Genomic DNA, 21279 nt, shown 5'->3' with positions numbered 1-21279 from the left:
TCTTAAATATCTCCAGTGATGGAGATTCCACAACTTCCCTAGGCAATCTATTCCAGTGTTTAACTACCCTGACAGTTAGGAACTTTTTCCTAATGTCCAACCTAAATCTCCCTTGCTGCAGTTTAAGCCCATTGCTTCTTGTTCTATCATTGGAGGCTAAGGTGAACAAGTTTTCTCCCTACTCCTGATGACACCCTTTTAGATACCTGAAAACTGCTATCATGTCCCCTCTCAGTCTTCTCTTTTCCAAACTAAACAAACCCAATTCCTTCAGCCTTCCTTCATAGGTCATGTTCTCAAGACCTTTAATCATTCTTGTTGCTCTTCTCTGGACCCTCTCCAATTTCTCCACATCTTTCTTGAAATGCGGTGCCCAGAACTGGACACAATACTCCAGTTGAGGCCTAACCAGCGCAGAGTAAAGCGGAAGAATGACTTCTCGTGTCTTGTTTACAACACACCTGTTAATGCATCCCAGAATCACGTTTGCTTTTTTTGCAACAGTATCACACTGTTGACTCATATTAAGCTTGTGGTCCACTATGACCCCTGGATCTCTTTCTGCCATACTCCTTCCTAGACAGTCTCTTCCCATTCTGTATGTGTGAAACTGATTGTTCCTTCCTAAGTGGAGCACTTTGCATTTATCTTTATTGAACTTCATCCTGTTTACCTCAGACCATTTCTCCAATTTGTTCAGATCATTTTGAATTTTGACCCTGTCCTCCAGAGCAGTTGCAATCCCTCCCAGTTTGGTATCGTCCGCAAACTTAATAAGCGTACTTTCTATGCCAACATCTAAATCGTTGATGAAGATATTGAACAGAACCGGTCCCAAAACAGACCCCTGCGGAACCCCACTTGTTATACCTTTCCAGCAGGATTGGGAGCCATTAACAACTACTCTCTGAGTACGGTTATCCAGCCAGTTATGCACCCACCTTATAGTAGCCCCATCTAAATTGTACTTTCCTAGCTTATCTATAAGAATATCATGCGAAACTGTATCAAATGCCTTACTAAAGTCTAGGTATATCACATCCACCGCTTCTCCCTTATCCACAAGGCTCGTTATCCTATCAAAGAACGCTATCAGATTAGTTTGACACGATTTGTTCTTTACAAATCCATGCTGGCTATTCCCTATCACCTTACCACCTTCCAAGTGTTTGCAGATGATTTCTTTGATTACCTGCTCCATTATCTTCCCTGGCACAGAAGTTAAACTAACTGGTCTGTAGTTTCCTGGGTTGTTTTTATTTCCCTTCTTATAGATGGGCACTATATTTGCCCCCTTCCAGTCTTCTGGAATCTCCCCCGTCTCCCATGATTTCCCAAAGATAATAGCTAGAGGCTCAGATACCTCTTCCATTAACTCCTTGAGTATTCTAGGATGCATTTCATCAGGTCCTGGTGACTTGCAGGCATCTAACTTTTCTAAGTGATTTTTTACTTGCTCTTTCCTTATTTTCTCTTCTAAACCTACCCTCTTCCCGTAAGCATTCACTATACTAGACATTCCTTCAGACTTCTCAGTGAAGACCGAAACAAAGAAGTCATTAAGCATCTCTGCCATTTCCAAGTCTCCCGTTACTGTTACCCCCTCCTCATTGAGCAGTGGGCCTACCCTGTCCTTAGTCTTCCTCTTGCTTCTAATGTATTGATAAAGTCTTCTTGTTTCCCTTTATTCCCATAGCTAGTTTGAGTTCATTTTGTGCCTTTGCTTTTCTAATCTTGCCTCTGCATTCCTGTGTTATTTGCCTATATTCATCCTTCGTGATCTGACCTAGTTTCCATTTTTTATATGATACCTTTTTATTTTGTAGGTCACGCAAGATCTCAAGGGTAAGCCAAGGTGGTCTTTTGCCACATTTTCTATCTTTCCTAACCATCGGAATAACTTGCTTTTGGGCCCTTAATAGCGTCCCTTTGAAAAACTGCCAACTTTCCTCAGTTGTTTTTCCCCTCAGTCTTAATTCCCATGGGACCTTGCCTATCAGCTCTCTGAGCTTACCAAAATCCGCCTTCCTGAAATCCATTGTCTCTACTCTGCTGTACTCCCTTCTACCTTTCCTTAGAATTGCAAATTCTATGATTTCATGATTACTTTCACCCAAGCTTCCTTCTACTTTCAAATTCTCAACAAGTTCCTCCCTATTGGTTAAAATCAAGTCTAGAACAGCTTCCCCCCTAGTAGCTTTTTCAACTTTCTGAAATAAAAAGTTGTCTGCAATGCAGTCCAGGAACTTATTGGATAGTCTGTGCCCCGCGGTGTTATTTTCCCAACATATATCTGGATAGTTGAAGTCCCCCATCACCACCAAATCTTGGGCTTTGGATGATTTTGTTAGTTGTTTGAAAAAAGCCTAATCCACCTCTTCCGCCTGATTAGGTGGCCTGTAGTAGACTCCCAGCACGACATCACCTGTGTTTTTTACCCCTTTTAGCCTAACCCAGAGACTTTCCACCCTTCTGTCTCCTATGTCCATCTCCACCTCAGTCCAAGTGTGTACATTTTTAATATATAAGGCAACACCTCCTCCCTTTTTCCCCTGTCTATCCTTCCTGAGCAAACTATACCCATCCACACCAACATTCCAGTCGTGTGTATTATCCTACCAAGTTTCAGTAATGCCAATAATGTCATAGTTGTATTTATTTATTAGCACTTCCAGTTCTTCCTGCTTATTACCCATACTTCTTGCATTTGTATAAAGACATCTAAGATACTGGTTTGATCTTGCCTCCCAGCTTTGCCCTGACCCTCCTTCCTCTCTGCCATTATAGCCCGTGCTCCCTCCTGTTTCCAACCCATCTCCCAGGTCTTGTTCCCCACTTACCTGTGGGCTTTGCTCACCTGTCCCCGTCGAACCTAGTTTAAAGCCCTCCTTACTAGGTTAGCCAGTCTGTGCGCAAATAAGGCCTTTCCCCGCTTCGAAAGGTGAACGCCATCTGTTCCTAGCAGTCCTTCCTCAAATAGCATCCCGTGGTCGAGGAAGCCAAAGCCCTCCTGGCGACTTGATGAAGTAGTAATTTCTGCGGTAGCAGCGTTAACCCAACCTTTCCTCCTCATGTGCGTGTGTGATATTGTGGTGGCTGCCATCTTGACCAACACACTGGGGACTGAACCCGGCACTTGCAGAACTGAAAAGCACAAGCTTGAGTTAAAGAGCCAAAGCTCTATAACTAGTGACTGACTATAAGTCGGTTGGGTACAGAGGGGGATACATAACACACACTCATAAGCAGGCTATGCTACTGAAGGTTTTTTATTATTGCAATACACTACTAAGATAAGATACTAAAGTGGCCTTCACAATAAATACTGTGCCAATAATAAATTATAAAAATGAGTGTGAAAATCCCAGGAAAACCAGACTACTTTTCTCAGATGTGCACGAGCCTTAAAACAGACTAGATTTTATTCTCAAAACTGCCCACTTCCTTTCAGTAACCTTCCCATTCGGCCAGTTTTCATATTGAATAATTTAGTCTCATATGGAGCCAGGATCTTTGATCTTCACTGGCTTGGATTGTCTCACTTATATTTGAAAAGAGTCTTAAAATGGATGATGCTTCTGTGTAAAGATAGCGCCATGATCATGTGTATTCTTTCACAGATAATAGATATAAAATAAAAAACTTTTTTTCTGATTATTTTTAATTATTAAAGAGTTGGAGATGCAAGATCTCAGAATATTAATTTACATGTTAAAACCAAGCATTTTCATCCCCAAATCACTAATTGAATAGAAGGTAGAAATGTTACAACAGTGGAAGGCTTATAAAAACTTGACTCAAGCCTAACGCCTTTTACTATTAGCTTAGCTATAAGTTGAAAGTAAATAAAAGTAGTAAGAATTTTGATGGTCACTAACATTGAGCCTGTTTGGGTGTAATCCTCCTTTAGCGAGGCTCATGCTCCTGACCTAGCTCATGAAGTATCAAGTTCAATTCCAGTGACAGCCAAGATAGTGGTGGTTATATCTGTACGATCCAGGGGTGAAAGTAATTTACAGGACTTACCGGTACTGCCGGAGTCCTGAGGGGGCGTGGCCTCATCTGGAAGTGACGAGGCCTCGAGATTTAAAGGCCGTGGGGCACTGGCTGTATCTGGGAGCCCCAGGACCTTTAAATCAACCCAAGGCTCTCAGCTGCAGAGATGGCTGGGAGCCCCTGGGGCTCAGGGGCAAATTAAAGGATTCGAGACTCCAGCTGCCGCAAAGCTCCAAGCCCTTTAAATCCCCACTGCTGTGGGCGGGATTTAAAGGGCCCAGAACTCCCGTGGCTGCGGGGAGCTCCGAGCCCTTTAAATCCGGCACCAGCCCGGCAGCTGGAGCCACGGATGAGATTCAAAGGGCTCTGGGTTCCCTGCAGCCGCGGGAGCTCTGAGCCCTTTAAATCCCGGCCCCAGCCAGGCCACCGAAGCTGCGGGCGGGATTTAAAGGGCTCTGGGCTGCCTGCAGCCTCAGGAGCTCTGAGCCCTTTAAATTCCAGCTCCAGCCCGGCCGCTGGAGCTGCGGGCGGGATTTAAAGGGCTCTGGGCTGCCTGCCGCGGAAGCCAGTGTGGTCCGGCACGGTGTACTGGCACTTGGCAGTACACTGTACTGGACCAGACCGGCTTACTTTCACCTCTGTTTGTACCCTGATCAGCATGTGGAGAGTCCTCTCTTGTGTTGAAGAATCAGCTGCTGCCACAGTGTTACCCTGCCTGTCCCGCCAACTCTGAAGATACCTTTCTAATGCTCCAGGGATCTGTGTTGAACAGAAAGAAAGGATCATAACATCCCCCCACTGGCCTTGCAGAAATCCAGGTGGAACTATAAATTCCCTGGCCACTTGCAGGATCCATGGGGTTTGTGAACTGGCTCCCAGCCTGCCAGGCCTCGGTCCTTCCTTTTCACACTACCCAGATGAAACAGAGGCAAATCTCTGCAAGGAGAACCTCAGAGACTTGCTTCCCTTCAGCCTCCTCCCAGGAGTTTTGTTACAGAAGGCAGCAACTGGGCCTGTTATTACCAAGTAGACAATGTTGTAACATGCCTCTTAAAATATACTATAAAACACAGAAAGAACCCAAACCATGTTCTCTTCTCATTGACAGGGTAAGTTCATTCGCATCAATTTTGATGTCACCGGCTACATTGTTGGAGCAAACATAGAAACTTGTATCCTTTTCAGCGAGCTTCGTGGGAAACTAACTAGGGGGAGCAAAAGGATGTAACATAAGCAGACTCCCTTGCATGTCTAAGAAAGGCAAATATCACTAAGACTGATATAAACAAAGGGCAGGGAGGGAAGTAGTTCCATTTATGCTGATACCAATTTTGCAGTTTGTCTCACTCTCATGTTTACATTTTCTGTTCAGACTAATCAGTTTGTTTTCTCAGCTATCAGGACAAAGCACACTATCTCCCACGCAGCATCTCAGAAAATACGACAGAACATCCCACCCAATCACAGTACACTTTACTATCAGAGTCTCAGTCAAAGAAGCCATGTGTTATGGCGATAAGTCTTGTGATGAAGACCCCCGACTTGGGAAATCTGGGTTCGGATTCAGCTCTGCATCTGTGTGATGGGGGCAGGTCACTTACTCCTGTGGCTTAGTTTGCCCCATCTATAGAAGAGGGCTAATCCTTCCTTGCCTCTCAACGGGGCTGTGCAGATAAATCCATTGTGTATGAGATGCTTAGATACTGTGGCGTTGAGGCCCGTATAAGTACTAAAATAGATGGACTCGAAGAAAACACTAGTGATAATATGCTGTTGGAGACGGTCTTTCGTACAGTGTCTACTACAGCGAGGTCCTAGTCCGTGACTGGGGTGTCTAGGTGCTATCTCAATACCACTTATACATAAGACATTTACTTTTTCTTCAGCAAAGTTACAATAGGAAAGATGCAGGAGTCAGGTTTAAACCAACAAGAGATGCTGTCCAGCAGGAATGTATTGGAATCACCTAAAATTCCCTTCCTCTTGTTAAACTGCTTCTGCAAAACTGATGGGAGGATTTCCATTCCTCTGGAGCCACCTGGTCTGTATATGTACTGCTGACCCAGCCTTGCCAGACATCATTTATCCTTGGGGCTCATAAAACGTCTGTTCTGTGCCAATATTTCTGGCACTGGAGTGCACCACCAAGGTCCAAACGCTGGACATTTGCAAACAGCTTTTCTGCTGCTGATTCTGCAGATTCCCCTACTTGGTCTTCACATCCTTTTCCCCACCTCCTCCATTTCAAATGGCAGACTGAGGGTATGTCTACACTGCAGTTAAAAACCTATGGCTGCCCTGTGTCAACTGACTTGGGGGCTGAGGCTAAGGGACTCTTTCATTGCAGAGAAGATGTTCAGGCTGGGGCAAACTTTAAAGTTTTTGGCTTATGAACTAAAGGTCTGATCCTGTTCCTTCAGAAAACCATGTTGATCCAAGGGCTTAAAAGAACCATTACTGCACTATTCTTCACAATTCACATGTGCCATATGTACATGTTGCCAACTCTAATTTTAGCAGATTAGATAGTCATTAAAATAGTTTAGTTTTTATTTTTATTTTTTTATCTCCTACACCAACCTTGAGCACAGTGCTTCTGGAAAGGTGCTGAAGACACTGGTTGATGTTAAAAGATTTAACCCGTCTGGGAATCAGATCCTAGTATACTCTTGAGGAAGAAGGGCATCACAGCATGACATGACAAATATCATGTAAACTATTCAGATTAGGCCTGGTTCTGTATACACCTAGGCCTACATGTAATGAATGCTACCCTGTTTAGCACCATTGATCAGATATAAAATGGGACTCCTCATGGTAGTAAGCACTCAACCGAGCATTCGTATCACTTCTTGTGAGTATTTCAATTAACATCATTAATAAGCACTACATATGGAAGCAAGTGATTGCAGAATCAGACCCATGTTTGTTAGACAAGCTAATATCCAATATGTGCCACTGGTGGTACTAAGGCACTGAGTGAAATATGCCAATAAGATTTTTTTTTTAACATACATAACGTCCAGATTTGCTTGAAAAGTCTCGTGCTATTCGCCAGGCTAGAGATGAGCGAACATTTCATATCTTTTACTATATGATTGCTGGCACTGGGGAACAAATGAAAAGTAAGTTACTTATCTTAAGCTGAACTATCTGAGCAGCAGTTGTAAAGAGCTCAGTTACGTAATTGACCTTAGTGTCTGAAACTGTAATTTTATTCAATCCTTGTCATAAGTAATGAGAGTTCCTTGGCTGTTCTAAACAATTCTACTCAAGAGTTGTAGAACTGTCCCAACTTATGTGCATCTGTAACTGGTGGTTTGCAGTTCACAGGTCACCCCAGCGCAAATAGAGAAGGGTCCACTAATAGATCAGGGGCAAGTCCCTAGGTCTAAAAAAGCCGACTTCTAAAATGAGTAGAAATATGGAATTTTTTAGAAAAACATTAAATTTGAAAAAGCTTGATGGAAACAATGGATCAGATCACAGCTGATCAGGAAGTGCACGGCCCTGCTCAGAGATATAGTGCATGCCTGACTTTGAGGATCATTGCAGCAATCAGGAATTGCCAGGACAAAGATGCCCTGGCTATGCCCTTTTTCCTGGAGCCATTCCACCTTCACTGGCAGCTGGAAGAATACATTTTTAAAAGCTAGTAGTGAGTGGAGGCACACAAAGTCACTAGTAACTTTTGAAAATTTAGGTCATGGTAACTCTACACCACCCAAAATTCCACACACAAGGGAAATCCCCAGTTGGCAAACCACTGGTTTTTTGTTTTGTTTTGTTTTTTTTGTCTGCTTTGCATCCGGGGAATGGACTTAACAGTCCCAAGATTTGAGAACTTAAAAGCAGACTTTATACTCTGAATAATGGATGAGATTCTGATTTCTAGTATGGGTGTGTGTTAAATTCTTTTCTCTAAGTTGATTTTTTTCTTCACCTTTTATAGAGGATTTATTGCTGGAAAGTTTCAACAACTATACATTTTTATCTAATGGCCACGTGCCTATTCCTGGTCAGCAAGATGATGAGATGTTCCAGGAGACCTTGGAAGCCATGACAATTATGGGTTTTAGTGAAGAGGAGCAGCTTGGTAAGAATTGCTAGCAAGCTTTAGGTCAAGTAAAGCACATAGAGCAATAAGCTGATGCTTGTAAAAGTAAGAAATATTGCTGTAATCCCTGTGCACACATGTACAGCAATGGATTCTTCTCAAGATGTGCCACTATGTAAGCTGAATGTAAATGAACATGTAGTTTCATATTAGGAAGTTAATATTATTCAAGGTTCATGTCCAGGCCTCTCTGGAGATGCGGCCTCACTTCAGCTCTCTAAACCTTTTCGTACAAAAAGAAAGGGGGAAGGATGATGCGGCAGGAAGTCTGGAGTGAATGTTGGCTTTGCTATGCAAGGAGGCCTAACTGATTATATGTTTGAAAAGACTGACAAAAATAGAAATTGCTCTGTAAGCGCTAAATGTTGTTCTAGGGTGGAGGTTTTCAAAAACACTTAGCATTGGCCTACTTCTGTCCCCACTGAAATGATGGCTAAACTGAACATCTTTGAAAGTCTCACCCAGAATGTGATTAAACTGGCAAGAGTTCCATTACTGAAAATGGAATAAGTTATAAGATGAAAAGAGTTACTATGTACGTTAGAATGAGAAAATAAACTGTATTGGATTATATGCAAAATATAATGCATAGAACAAACACAGATATGTATGTAGTGCATACGTATCTTAAATGTGGATCACCTGAAATTATTTCTACATGTTTTGCTGTCTGTGTAATTGACGAATTACAAAGGTTTTTTCATCAGTGTCAGAAGTGACAAATCCCATGAGAGCTGCTTGGTGAGGGAACGTCACATGCATTCCAAACTCATTTGAATGACAAACCATCAATACAGTTGTCAACATCCAGTAGTATTTTAAAAATTGGGCCTTGAAAGGTAAAACATGGCTATTAAAGGACAGACTTTTAAGCATTCCAGCTGACCGAACTCCACACATGCTCACTACTAATGATCATTTAAAGATAGTTTTTAGGCACTTTCCAACAAAGATGACCAAAAAAAAAGTTGCAAAATATTATGACTTAAATTTGAAGGAATTGGGCCTGCCTTGAGCAGTTATACTAGTATTATCTGGAGGTTCAGGGCAGAGGGACATGAACAACCAGCCTAAACTATCTTGAAAATGTACACAAATGCAGACATAGAAGAACCCTCTTAACTGACAGTTTGTGGTTTTTAACTGTCATGACACTGTATGTGTGCTTCTCCCCCTCCCCTGCTCCCCCCAGGTTGTGTTAGTCTTCATACCTGAAGTGACACCTGGTAGCCAGGACAATGGAGATCTTATTACTGACCACATCGATCAAAACTGAGCCTGTGAGGTGCTGAGAACTCCATCAGCTCCCACTAATTTCATTAGGAACTGAGGGTGCTAAACCCTGCATAGCAGCAATTTAGCACCTTTCCAGATTGGATTAAAAAATGTCTAGTTTAATAAAGATGGCAGGTCTCATATCCCATCAAAGCATGCAGGAGGACATGATACCTGCACCTCTCACTGGCATCAATAGTAATTCTTTGTATTGATCCCTTAATCCCCCATTCCTGAACCCCCAAAATATGAACATGCTGCATCATTCTCTGTTTGTACAAGTCTAGAAATCTAGCAAAAAGAAGAATTAACCCCTGAAAGACAATCTGGTTTGTAAAGTGACAATGTATTTTAACATCTAAGGCAATGCAGTGTTATGTTAATGCACGCCTCTGGAATTGCACTTCAATCAGATGATGTTTAGCCCCAAATTTGCAAGACTTTTACATGTGCTTACCTTTAATTCCATGGAACTGATAAGTTAAATCCTTTTGCTCTTAGAAGTATATTAAGACAATTACTATAAAATAACACACTACAACACAGTAGTTCCCAACCTATGGTCCATGAACCATCAACAGTGCTCAGAGTGCTAAGTGGTGGTGGTGAATACCTGACATGGTGCTGGCTGCTCTTCTTATTTCCAGCTATTAAACAGTATTAAAAGTGAGCAACAGATACATCACCTGCTTTTCTAACATGACTTCCCCGTGTAAGCAACTGCTTTAGTTGCTCCTGATGTGTTGCAGTCACCAAGGCACGGAGATGGCCCTGATCATCATAACTGGAAGAGGAGGTTAAACCCATGAGAGAGAATCTCTTAAGATATGGTCTACACTATAAAATAGCTGTTTAGGGGACAGTCATTTTTGATTATATGCCTATTATTTCTGTTGATAGAATTCCTGACATTTTACTCTTTAATTTATTTTACAGCAATGCTGAAGGTTGTTTCATCTGTCCTACAGCTGGGTAATATTATTTTCAAGAAGGAGAGAAATACTGATCAAGCTTCTATGCCAGATGACACTGGTATAATTTTATCTCTTCAAAATTTAAACTGAAAACCACGAATAGCATAAAATGTCTGTGTCAAAGATGGAGTCACTGCTTGCGCACACCCTAATAGTGTGGCATAATGTAGCGTAGCAAGCTCTCCTCATCTAGAAACCTCTGCTGACTCTAGCCCTGCCTCTTCTCACCACTCAACCCACCAGCCAGGTCACATTCAGTCTGACTCTTTCCAGGGTAACAGAGAATCCCACAAAACAATTGTCCAGTGACCTTATATCAGGTGTCTGACCTGCAACTCTGGGCCCTGTGGTCTTCACTCCCCTTGTCTCTAGGCTCTCCACAGCCCTTGCCCCTTATCTCAAAGATGGATGTGTGTGGGAGGGAGGTTCATACCACCTTTCACAAGTCACTGGTAGGAGTGCCTAGGCCTTCCCTCTACAGTTCAGTACCACTGCACTGAACAGTCAAGTTCTGCTCCTGTAGACCCCTGGCTGCCTTGGCTTTCCTACCTTGGTCCATCTTTAGGACCCTTTTATCCTCTCTAGGCTCTACAATGTTCCTTCCAGCTCTTGTAATGAGCAACACCTCCCAGGGCTTCCTCCCTAGAAGTCCAATTCCTACTCTGTTTCAGGGATCATTAAAGCAACTTGCACCACTCCCTTGTCTTTCCAGTATCCCTCCTTTCTAGTCTGGACTTCTTCTCTTTATAGTAACCACCCAGCTGCTCCCTAGCTGGGTCTTGACTTTAATTGGGCCTAACCCACCCTCCAGGTGCAACCAGGGGTGCTAATTGCTCTCTGAGACTCCTATTAATCATTTCACTGCCAGTGTGGAAACACACTCCATCACAGACTGTTAAGTAAATGTAATTTGCACCAGTCTTCTCATTTTCATTGTTGATTTCCACTGATGCTGCAACTATTGAAAAAGAGATTCTGCACTTTCAATTAACAAAATTAACATGCATCGTATCCGGTGATCTTGAGTCCTACGTGGCTGAACAATGCCTATGCTGCTGGTGTTGTGAATGAGACTTGTGGAGTCTCTTTTGCATATGCATGAGGAAGATATTTTAATGGAATGGAGGGATAATGGGTTCATCATTAGACATACTCCTAGCATGGATATTTATTGATCTACTATGAAAAAATCCAGTGTGAAATAGAATTTTGTTCTCTTTATTGTAGCTGCACAGAAAGTGTGTCACCTGATGGGTATTAATGTGACAGATTTCACAAGGGCAATCCTAACACCACGGATCAAAGTTGGACGAGATGTTGTTCAGAAAGCCCAGACCAAAGAGCAGGTATCAATTTGTGATCTCCTTAACTCTGCTAACTTTCTTCTTTAAAAATCAGTGGCGGGGGGAGGAGGGATGGGCAATCCTATCCCCTGCACCTCATGTACTGTTCTATATGGAAGATAGCATCTGATTCTGATTTGTTCATTCATTTCATATCTTCTTCCCTGCCCTGCTTTAATAGGCAGACTTTGCGGTAGAGGCTTTAGCCAAAGCAACCTATGAACGTCTGTTCCGTTGGATTCTTACTCGTGTGAACAAAGCTCTGGATAAAACAAAAAGACAAGGTGCGTCTTTCCTGGGGATCCTTGATATCGCTGGATTTGAGATTTTTGAGGTATGTACTACTTGGCACAAGATGATCTGAACATTTTAACTTCCCACTTGTGTATTTCGCTCTTTGGTTTTAGTCAGCCTCATTATCTGTCTTTTTCTAAAAGTCTTAAACCCTGATCCTGCTTTGAGAACCAGGTGGGCAGACCCTCTGCAACTGCACAGCACTGAAGGGCTCTGTATAGATGCAGGGATCAACCTGCTCCATCCCCAGGGGAGGATTGGGGCCTTAAGCAGCGTACTAGAACTGTGTAGGGTGGGAATACACTGAACATTGGTCTGTGAAGTTTGTAAAGAGACAGGTTGGGTACTCAGAAATTTAAGGAATGCACTTAGTGGATTATAAACTCGTACTACTTCAGTGATAAAGAGGCACCTACATAAAACTATTGAGAATTACATTTAGTTGAGAAAACAAACTTAACTATAGCTGGTTAACCTTGTGTAAGAGTCTAATGTAAATTTTCATGTAAAGCCAAGGTTAGGATAGTAAAATCTACTCCCTTATAATGTAACGATTATTGCTAATAAAAGAACTAGAAGATACAAAATGTTATCTTACTTTTCAAATTTCTCTTGTACATTTATTTTTAAACGTAATAATTCAGTTTTTTCATTCCATTTTAAGGTCAATTCTTTTGAGCAATTGTGTATCAATTACACAAATGAGAAACTTCAGCAGCTCTTCAACCACACAATGTTCATACTAGAGCAGGAGGAGTATCAGCGTGAGGGCATTGAATGGAATTTCATTGACTTTGGCCTTGATCTGCAACCTTGCATTGAGCTGATTGAAAGACCGGTAAGATTACATGTCTTCAGGTGGGACAACATTGTGTAGGTTGGATAAGGGATGCTTATATCTCAGTCCAACAGGGGCTTTGTGTAACTTTAGACTTTTGGGCTCCATTGTTTCAGAGCATGATTAATAATAACCTAGAGGAAACTGAAGACGGTTTTCTTTCATTATATATGACTGATGTGTCTACTGCTTATGTTGCAGAACAACCCACCTGGTGTCCTGGCTCTCCTGGATGAAGAGTGCTGGTTCCCCAAAGCTACAGACACATCTTTTGTAGAGAAACTGTGTCAAGAACAAGGCAGTCATGCCAAGTTCCAGAAGCCTAAACAACTCAAAGACAAAACTGAGTTCTCCATAATCCACTATGCAGGAAGGGTATTGGACAGGACTAAGTTCTCTTATTGTACAACACTTGTAACTCTTTGATGTCCAAACAGTGAAATATACAGCCAAAGTGTGAGAGATTGCCGAGAAATAGAATCAAAGTACTGAGAGTGACTTAGTTTGCTGGAATAAAAAGTGCTTTCATTCTGTAACATGTAGAAAGCGCTCAGAGCTGATCTAATTTTGCTCCCACTGAAGTCCATCCCTGGTGAAATCCATTGATTTCAATCTGAGCAGAGTTAGCCCAAAGCTGTGTTTCTCAGCAATGCCACTATTGTGGATTCTCCAAACAAATTCACAAAGATAGCAGGAGTCCACTGATGTGGATAGGGCAAGAGGATTGGGCCCCCAAAATATGAGGGCATTAACCTTTAAGAGCCACATATGTACCAACCTTAATCCATGTGAGCAAATCCTATTTACACAGGGTATTTCACATTATTGTTATTATTTGGATTGTTATAGCGCCCAAAGTTCCCAGTCAGGATCAGGGCCCTCACTGTCAAAATTCCTGACTGAGAACAGATTTTTACATGAGTGATGTTTTCTAAAGGTTAACTACAGTGCAACTGCCTGGCTAACGAAGAACATGGATCCACTAAATGACAATGTGACTTCTCTGCTGAATCAGTCTTCAGACAAATTTGTGGCAGACCTTTGGAAAGATGGTATGAATCTGAACGCTAAGCTTGTAACGTTGAGTAAAGAGCTGTCATTCTTTAGGACCTGTTCTGATTGCTTTCTGTCTCTTATCAGTGTTAGGTACAAGGCATTAAAATCCTTTCCCCTAAGCATATTAAATCCTTAAACTGTACTCCTTAGAGACAGCATGTATGGCTTAAGCTCCATCAAATCACTTACTTAAAAATGCCATCCAAAGAGATCATGAAAATGAAGATTCAGCATGTATCTATTATTGAACATGTAACATTGAGCAGCTTATATTGTTTTTACTTCTGAAGAGTGATCGTGTACAATCCATATCTCATTCCCACATCTCAAATGAGTGCCACATCAGCATTGCTAAGGAGGTATAATTTCAGTGGCCCCTTCGAGTATGATCTTTTATTACATAGCACTCTTAATCTTAAAGAATCACAAGGAGTTGTATAAACATATGTACAATATAAACAGCAGAACTCTAATTTTTCCAAAGGACTTGGCGGATAACCCAAACATTGAGATAATCAGGGGAAATGACCCAGAAGGGAGTGTGGTCCAGTGTGTGCAACACTGGGGTGGGAATCAGGAGGTGGTGGTGGGTATTTTTCCCAGTTCTAATCTGCTTAATCATTCTACCCGTGTAGGGTGTTGTGAGGCAAGCATAATGTTTGTAGGGTAGATGTAAGCCCATATATAAGGGCTAAGTATTCTCTATTAATAGCCATGTGTTCAACAGCACTGTATTCAGTCATCAGTCCCTAACAAGTTGTATTTTCAGCATTGACACAGAAGTAGTAGACCTTACCGGATATTTAATCTTGTCTATATCTCTGACTGTTGCTACTAAACTTTTATATAGTACCACAATATACAGTTAGATTATACTATATTTTAATAATATGTGCAATTATGCCAGAAGCAATGAACTTTGAAGACCTCTGAGAGGTTCCATTCACATTTGCTTTTATGTTTCAGTGGACCGCATAGTGGGGCTGGACCAGATGGCAAAGATGACTGAAAGTTCACTCCCTAGTTCTTCAAAAACCAAGAAGGGCATGTTCCGTACTGTTGGGCAACTCTATAAGGAGCAACTGACCAAGCTGATGACTACCCTAAGGAACACAAATCCAAACTTTGTCCGTTGTATCATTCCAAATCATGAAAAAAGGGTACGTTTCAAATGCTCAGGTTCTTGTCAAGTTCTAGTAACTATAACAATATACTGTAGACTCCACTGATTTCCAGACTTTTTACTAGGGAAATCCTATCCCAGCCTCATGCAGATGGGAAGCGCCAGGAATGGGGATGGGTTGGAGAGAAAGCTTCCCTATACTCACCCCACAATGGCAGCTCCTGTCCATGGTGTTGGACATGGCCCTCAGCGTTGGTACCTGGCACATGGGATCACAGCAGCACCCACATTTGGCCCAGCTGCCCCTAATGTCATGACAAAGGGAAAACCAGACTTCATTTGAGTGAGTGGCATTAAACCTGGTGCACAGGGTCACAGAACTACTCAGATTTGGCCTGGTCACCCCTCCATCATGACAGGGGCATAGCCAGGCCAAATTTGAGTGAGTGGCCCTGTGAACTAGTACACTGGATTGTAACGACAGGTCACAACACCTAGACAAGGGAGCCAGGCCAAGGCCCAGCCCCTGGACAGGAGCCACCACTGTGGGTGAGTGTGGGGCAGGGTCGCTTTCCAAACCTGCCCCCTTGAGGCCTCCACAGCAGGCCCACAATCCATGTACAACCTTCCCATGACCCACTGGTAGATCATGACCCACTACCTGGAGAACACTTTTGCAGATGACAGTATTACAGAAATATAGAAATGTAGGGCTAGAAGGGACCCTGAGAGATCAGCAAGCCCAGTCCCCGTTGCTGAGGCAGGACCAAGTAAACTTAGACCATCCTTGACAGGTGTTTGTCCAACCTGTTCTTAAAACCTCCCATGATGGGGATTCTACAACCTCTCTTGGAAGTCTATTCCAGAGCTTACATAGCCTTGTAGTTAGAAAGTTTTACCTAAATCTCCCTTGCTACAGATATAGCCGATTACTTCTTGTCCTACCTTCAGGGATGCAGAGAACAACTGATCCCCATCCTCTTTATAACAGTCCTTAGCGTATCTGAAAACTTATCAGTTCTCACTTTAATCTTCTTTTCTCAAGACTAAACATGCCCAATTTTTGTAACCTTTCCTCATAGGTCATATCTTCCATTATAAGGCTGTGCCAGTAATACACTTTCTAAACTTCTATCTTCTTTCCTCATTTATTTTATATACTAAAACTGAAAATGTCTTTATTCCACAGGCTGGCAAACTTGATGCCCATTTAGTGCTGGAGCAGTTACGATGCAATGGTGTCCTGGAAGGGATTCGTATCTGCCGGCAAGGATTCCCCAACAGAATTGTCTTCCAGGAATTCCGCCAGCGGTAGGACACTGCTATAGTACCACATGATTTGGAGCGTTGTAATACACATTAATCTGTGTGAAACTAAGATTACGTCTGTGCTAAATAATTGGTTTTCCTATTCTGTGCCATTTTGTTTACAGATATGAAATTCTTGCCTCAAATGCTATTCCTAAAGGATTTATGGATGGGAAACAGGCTTGTATACTGATGGTGAGCAGAATGTTTTCAACCAAAATTAATAAAGGCAGTAACATACATTTTACATGGAAATAGTTAATTTTTCTGCTAACAGTGTAAAAGTCATTCCAATGCAAAGTATAAGACTGAACTGTAATGACGGAGTCCACAAAATATCCTTGTTTCCCTCCCAATAGATCAAAGCATTAGAACTTGATGCCAACTTGTACAGGATTGGACAAAGTAAAATCTTCTTCAGAACTGGTGTCCTGGCTCATCTAGAAGAGGAAAGGGACTTGAAAATCACAGATATTATTATTGCTTTCCAGGCTCAAAGTCGAGGCTACCTGGCAAGAAAGTAAGACTGCATTGTCAGAAACACAATAAAGTCTATGGCGATGTGTAGTTAGCTGCATTACAACTTGAGGCTTCTTTTTTAAAATGAGGTTTATAGTTATTGTGACATTGTGGGTGCCACTGTAATGCAAAGGTGTCAGGTGCAGTACATGTACATAAGAGGACATACTCCTTCCCCTTAAGAATCTAATAAGATCAATTACATAGAATATATGTACTCCAACTACTCAGACTGTAAACTGCAAGGACTGTCTTTTTGTTCTGTATTTGTACGTCCCCTGGCACAACAGAGTTCTGGTCCATGACTAGGAATGCTAGATGCTACCACAATACAAATAATAAATATAAATAATAAAGCTGATGCCATTTGTAAAGTGTTAAACCCCATTGATACAGAGCTTGGACCTGAGCACTTGAGTCACCTGACCATACTCCCAATTAATTTTAAACCAACCAAGCACTCTAAGAGGTAAAAGCCCATTTTTTAAATATTAACAATAAAGGTTCTTCCCTTAGGCCCTTCCATCAAGGCCCTCAGATTTCTGAGCAAACAAACAATTTTAAATATGGTATGATTAAAGAATGATGGACCTGAATCAGGGGTGACTATCTTTTTTGCCACTCCAAGCACGGCAGGCAGGCTGCCTTCGGCACCTTGCCTGCGGGAGGTCCGCTGGTCCTGCGGATTCGGCATACCCGCCGCTGAATTGCCGCCGAAGGCTGTCTGACTGCCACCCTTGCAGGGACCGGCAGGGTGCCCCCTGCAGCTTCCACCCCAGGCACATGCTTGGAGCGCTGGTGTCTGGAGTGCTGACCTGAATAAAAAACCAAGATCCGAGTGCCTGCATACCCAGGATTCTGGAGATGTCCCTACTCAGATCTGGATTTTGTGGTTTGATCCTATCTCTACAATTAAGCCATTCTAAAAACAGCAGAATAAAATATTGAAAAGACAGACAAAATTACTACCTTTCCTATGAGTACCACAAATAATGAGAGACTTTTAAAGTGAAAGAGTTTGCACCAGACATCTCAAACTTTTACAGATTCGTGCACCAGCGTTGCTTTGTTTGAAATGTATTGTGCAGACAACTTGTGCTCACTATTATCAGATTATTTGAAGGAAGTTGCTTTGTATTTAATTATAGGGCCTTTGCCAAGAAACAGCAGCAGTTAACAGCAATGAGGGTCATTCAGAGAAACTGTTCTGCTTACCTGAAGTTAAGGAACTGGCAATGGTGGAGACTGTTCACTAAAGTAAGTGATTGTCATTCAGTGAATTTCTCTTCAGCCTTCCAAATGAGAGAGATTGTCTAGGATTCCAAGTCATGTTAGGAGAAAGGACTGTTACTGACCTATAGGGCCTGCTCCCAAGTCCGTTATAATCACTGATTTCAGACTGTTTAAGATTGGGCTCATTATCAGAAAAGTTTTGAACATATCTCTGGAATGTTTTGAACATATCTCTAGAAAAGTATGGGTCAATCTGTCTTTATTCAGATGATGAAAATAAGCCCCTGAAAAGGATTCACACAAGAAGAATTAGCATGTTTAGATCTTTAATTTCATATCAGAAACTGAAATGCATTAGTGAAGAGGTGCCCTGCATCACAACTCCCCATCATATCTTGTTCTAATTGTCCCGTTTCATGATAAGTCTCATCAGAGAGTCAAAGGACTGACATGACCCAAAGAATGAAATAGCCTTTTTAACAGAGAAATGGCCTTTCAGTGCTGCTGAAGCTCAGTGGTGTGGGGAAGCTTGCACTGGAACTGACTGTGCTGTATTTCTCCACTACCTTCATAATACAAAAGTTCATCCACAGGGCTGTCAGTCTGGCATCCTTGATAAATATTGCATTCACTAAAGTAAATGCTGAAAAGGAACATTCGTACTTGGTTTTTCAGGTGAAACCACTCTTACAAGTCACCCGCCAAGAGGAAGAAATGCAGGCCAAAGATGAGGAGCTACAGAGAACGAAGGAAAGACAACAAAAAGCAGAGAGTGAATTGAAGGAACTGGAGTTGAAACACAATCAGGTGACATACAGTTGTGGACCACTGGAAACTTTATCAATTTTTTTATTTTTAGAAGATTATTAAATGTTACAAAATACCAGCAAAAGGGTCTATTCTCCTTATGATCCTCTTACTGTCAATGGACCTGAACCAAAGCACACTACAGTCTACTGCCAGACTTCAAGAGCCTGGACCCTAAACCTCCTATCAGTGTACTAATCTCTATTCAGTGGCAGTCTATGAGAACCATGGACTATGTATATATGGAGATATACCTATCTCATAGAGCTGGAAGGGACCCTGAAAAGTCATTGTGTCCAGCCCCCTGCCTCCTCTAGCAGGACCAAGTACTGATTTTGCCCTAGATCCTTAAGTGGCCCCCTCAAGGATTGAACTCACAACCCTGGGTTTAGTAGGCCAATGCTCAAACCACTGAGCTGTCACTCCCTCATAGAAATATAGGGCTGGAAGGGAGCTCACAACATCGTCTATTCAGCCTCCTGCACTGAGACAGGATCAAATAAACCTAGACCATCCTTGATAAGCATTTGTCTAAACTGTTCTTAAAAAGCTCCAAAGACAAGGATTTCACAATTTACCTTAGAAACCTATTCCTGAGTTTAACTACCCTTCTAATTAGAAAGCTTTTCCTAATATCTAATCTAAATATCTCTTGATGCAAAATTAAACTGATTACTTCTTGTCCTACTGTGACAAAGTTCCTCTTTTACCTTGGTGGGTCCTGTGCTTACTGGTGAATTTGCTCACCTCAGTGATCTTCCTCTCTGGTGGAACCCACAGTCTGGGTCAACTCCTCCTGTGTCTGATCAGGAGTTGCAAGGTTTGGGGGGAACCCAGGCCTGCCCTCTACTCCAGGTTCCAGCCCAGGGCCCTGTGGATTGCAGCTGTGTGTAGTGCCTCCTGTAACAGCTGCATGACAGCTACAACTCTCTGGGCTACTTCCCCATGGCCTCCTCCAAACACCTTCTTTATCCTCACCACAGGACCTTCCTCCTGGTGTCTGATAATGCTTGTCCTCAATCCTCCAGCAGTACACTCTCTCACTCCCAACTCCTCACACACATTCCTTCTCCTCTGGCTCCTCCCTGCCTGACTGGAGTGAGCTCCTTTTTAAACCCAGGTGCCCTGATTAGCCTGCGTTGATTGGCTGCAGGTGTTCTAATCAATGTAGCTATCTCCACTGCCTTCTAGAAAGATCTTAATTGGCCCTAGGTGCCTTGATTAACCTGGAGCAACTGCCATTTGGTTACCATGGTCCTAGGGATTTGTTTAGCCTGGGACTAACATACCTGTTCCTCAGTACTTTACTGTAGCCATCCGGCCTTGCCCCATCACATAACCTTTGGTGGACATGGAGAACAGTAAGTCATCGTCCTCTTTATAACAGCCTGTAACATATCTGACTTAACACGTCGCCACTCAGTCTTCTTTTCTCAAGAGTGAGCAAGCCCCAATTTTTTTAACCTTTCCTCATAGGTCAGGTTTTCTAAACTTTATATTACTCTGGTTGCTCTTCTCTGGACAGTCTCTCCAATTTGTCCACATATTTCTTAAAGAAAGCAGCACTGGGTAACTTGTGAGCTAAGTTTTAAATGCATATCCATTTATCTGCTTAGCTGTGTGAAGAAAAGAATCTCCTTCAGGAACAGCTTCAGGCCGAGACCGAACTGTATGCTGAAGCTGAGGAGATGAGAGTCCGCCTAGCTGCTAAGAAGCAAGAGCTGGAGGAGATCCTGCATGAAATGGAGGCCAGGATTGAAGAGGAGGAGGAACGCAGTCACCAGTTGCAAACTGAGAAGAAAAAGATGCAACAACAAATGCTGGTACTATAACCTATGTACAGCTCATACAACTGCACCTTGCTGACAAAATTGGCAACTACTGATCATATGAAAGTAGCTGCTATATAGTACGTTGCGGAATATGTATCTGCTATACTAGTGTTTCTCAAACATTTGTACTGGTGACCCCCTTCACACAGCAAGCCTCTGAGTGCAACCCTCCTAATAAATTAAAAAACCTTTTTTACATTTAACACGATTATAAATGCTAGAGGCAGAGAGGGGTTTGGGGTGGAGGCTGACAGCTCGCAACCCCCCATGTAATAACCTCGTGGCCCCCTGAGGGGTCACAACCCCCAGTTTGAGAACCCCTGTGCTACACAGTAGTAGGAATGCATTTCTGCTGTTTTCCTCTCCATGTAATTTTTTATAGTAGACAGGCACATTCTTCCCCTATCCCAATTTAAAATATTTAGAGTTTCTTTTCTAAATGGCTAGATTACTAAATCTTTCCTTCTGTATTGTCAAGACCCTTATGGGTCACCCATTTCTTAAAACTAGAAAAGCTTTTAATATGCCCACATAGGTTTGAGCAGGCCTAAAATAGGCCCTGTA

General features: G+C 42.4%; 1 protein-coding gene across 2 annotated transcripts in view; it reads left to right on the top strand.

Annotated features, from left to right (window-relative positions):
* Nucleotides 1–21279, top strand: part of MYH11 (myosin heavy chain 11) — a 101236-nt gene that overhangs the window by 57910 nt on the left and 22047 nt on the right. For both annotated transcript variants that reach the window (XM_030576944.1, XM_030576945.1), the window contains exons 7-22: nucleotides 5105–5168; nucleotides 7023–7121; nucleotides 7949–8092; nucleotides 10325–10420; nucleotides 11590–11708; nucleotides 11887–12039; nucleotides 12664–12837; nucleotides 13039–13212; nucleotides 13775–13889; nucleotides 14860–15053; nucleotides 16206–16327; nucleotides 16450–16519; nucleotides 16684–16844; nucleotides 17992–18100; nucleotides 18752–18883; nucleotides 20500–20706. In XM_030576944.1, coding sequence (XP_030432804.1) covers nucleotides 5105–5168; nucleotides 7023–7121; nucleotides 7949–8092; nucleotides 10325–10420; nucleotides 11590–11708; nucleotides 11887–12039; nucleotides 12664–12837; nucleotides 13039–13212; nucleotides 13775–13889; nucleotides 14860–15053; nucleotides 16206–16327; nucleotides 16450–16519; nucleotides 16684–16844; nucleotides 17992–18100; nucleotides 18752–18883; nucleotides 20500–20706 — 2133 coding nt within the window. The remainder of the gene's footprint in view (nucleotides 1–5104; nucleotides 5169–7022; nucleotides 7122–7948; nucleotides 8093–10324; nucleotides 10421–11589; nucleotides 11709–11886; nucleotides 12040–12663; nucleotides 12838–13038; nucleotides 13213–13774; nucleotides 13890–14859; nucleotides 15054–16205; nucleotides 16328–16449; nucleotides 16520–16683; nucleotides 16845–17991; nucleotides 18101–18751; nucleotides 18884–20499; nucleotides 20707–21279) is intronic.

The sequence above is a fragment of the Gopherus evgoodei genome, chromosome 10 (genome assembly GCF_007399415.2).
Source record: "Gopherus evgoodei ecotype Sinaloan lineage chromosome 10, rGopEvg1_v1.p, whole genome shotgun sequence".
NCBI classification, from domain to species: domain Eukaryota; kingdom Metazoa; phylum Chordata; order Testudines; family Testudinidae; genus Gopherus; species Gopherus evgoodei.
Note: the sequence above shows the minus strand (reverse complement) of the source record. Positions and strands in the feature narration are given on the sequence as shown.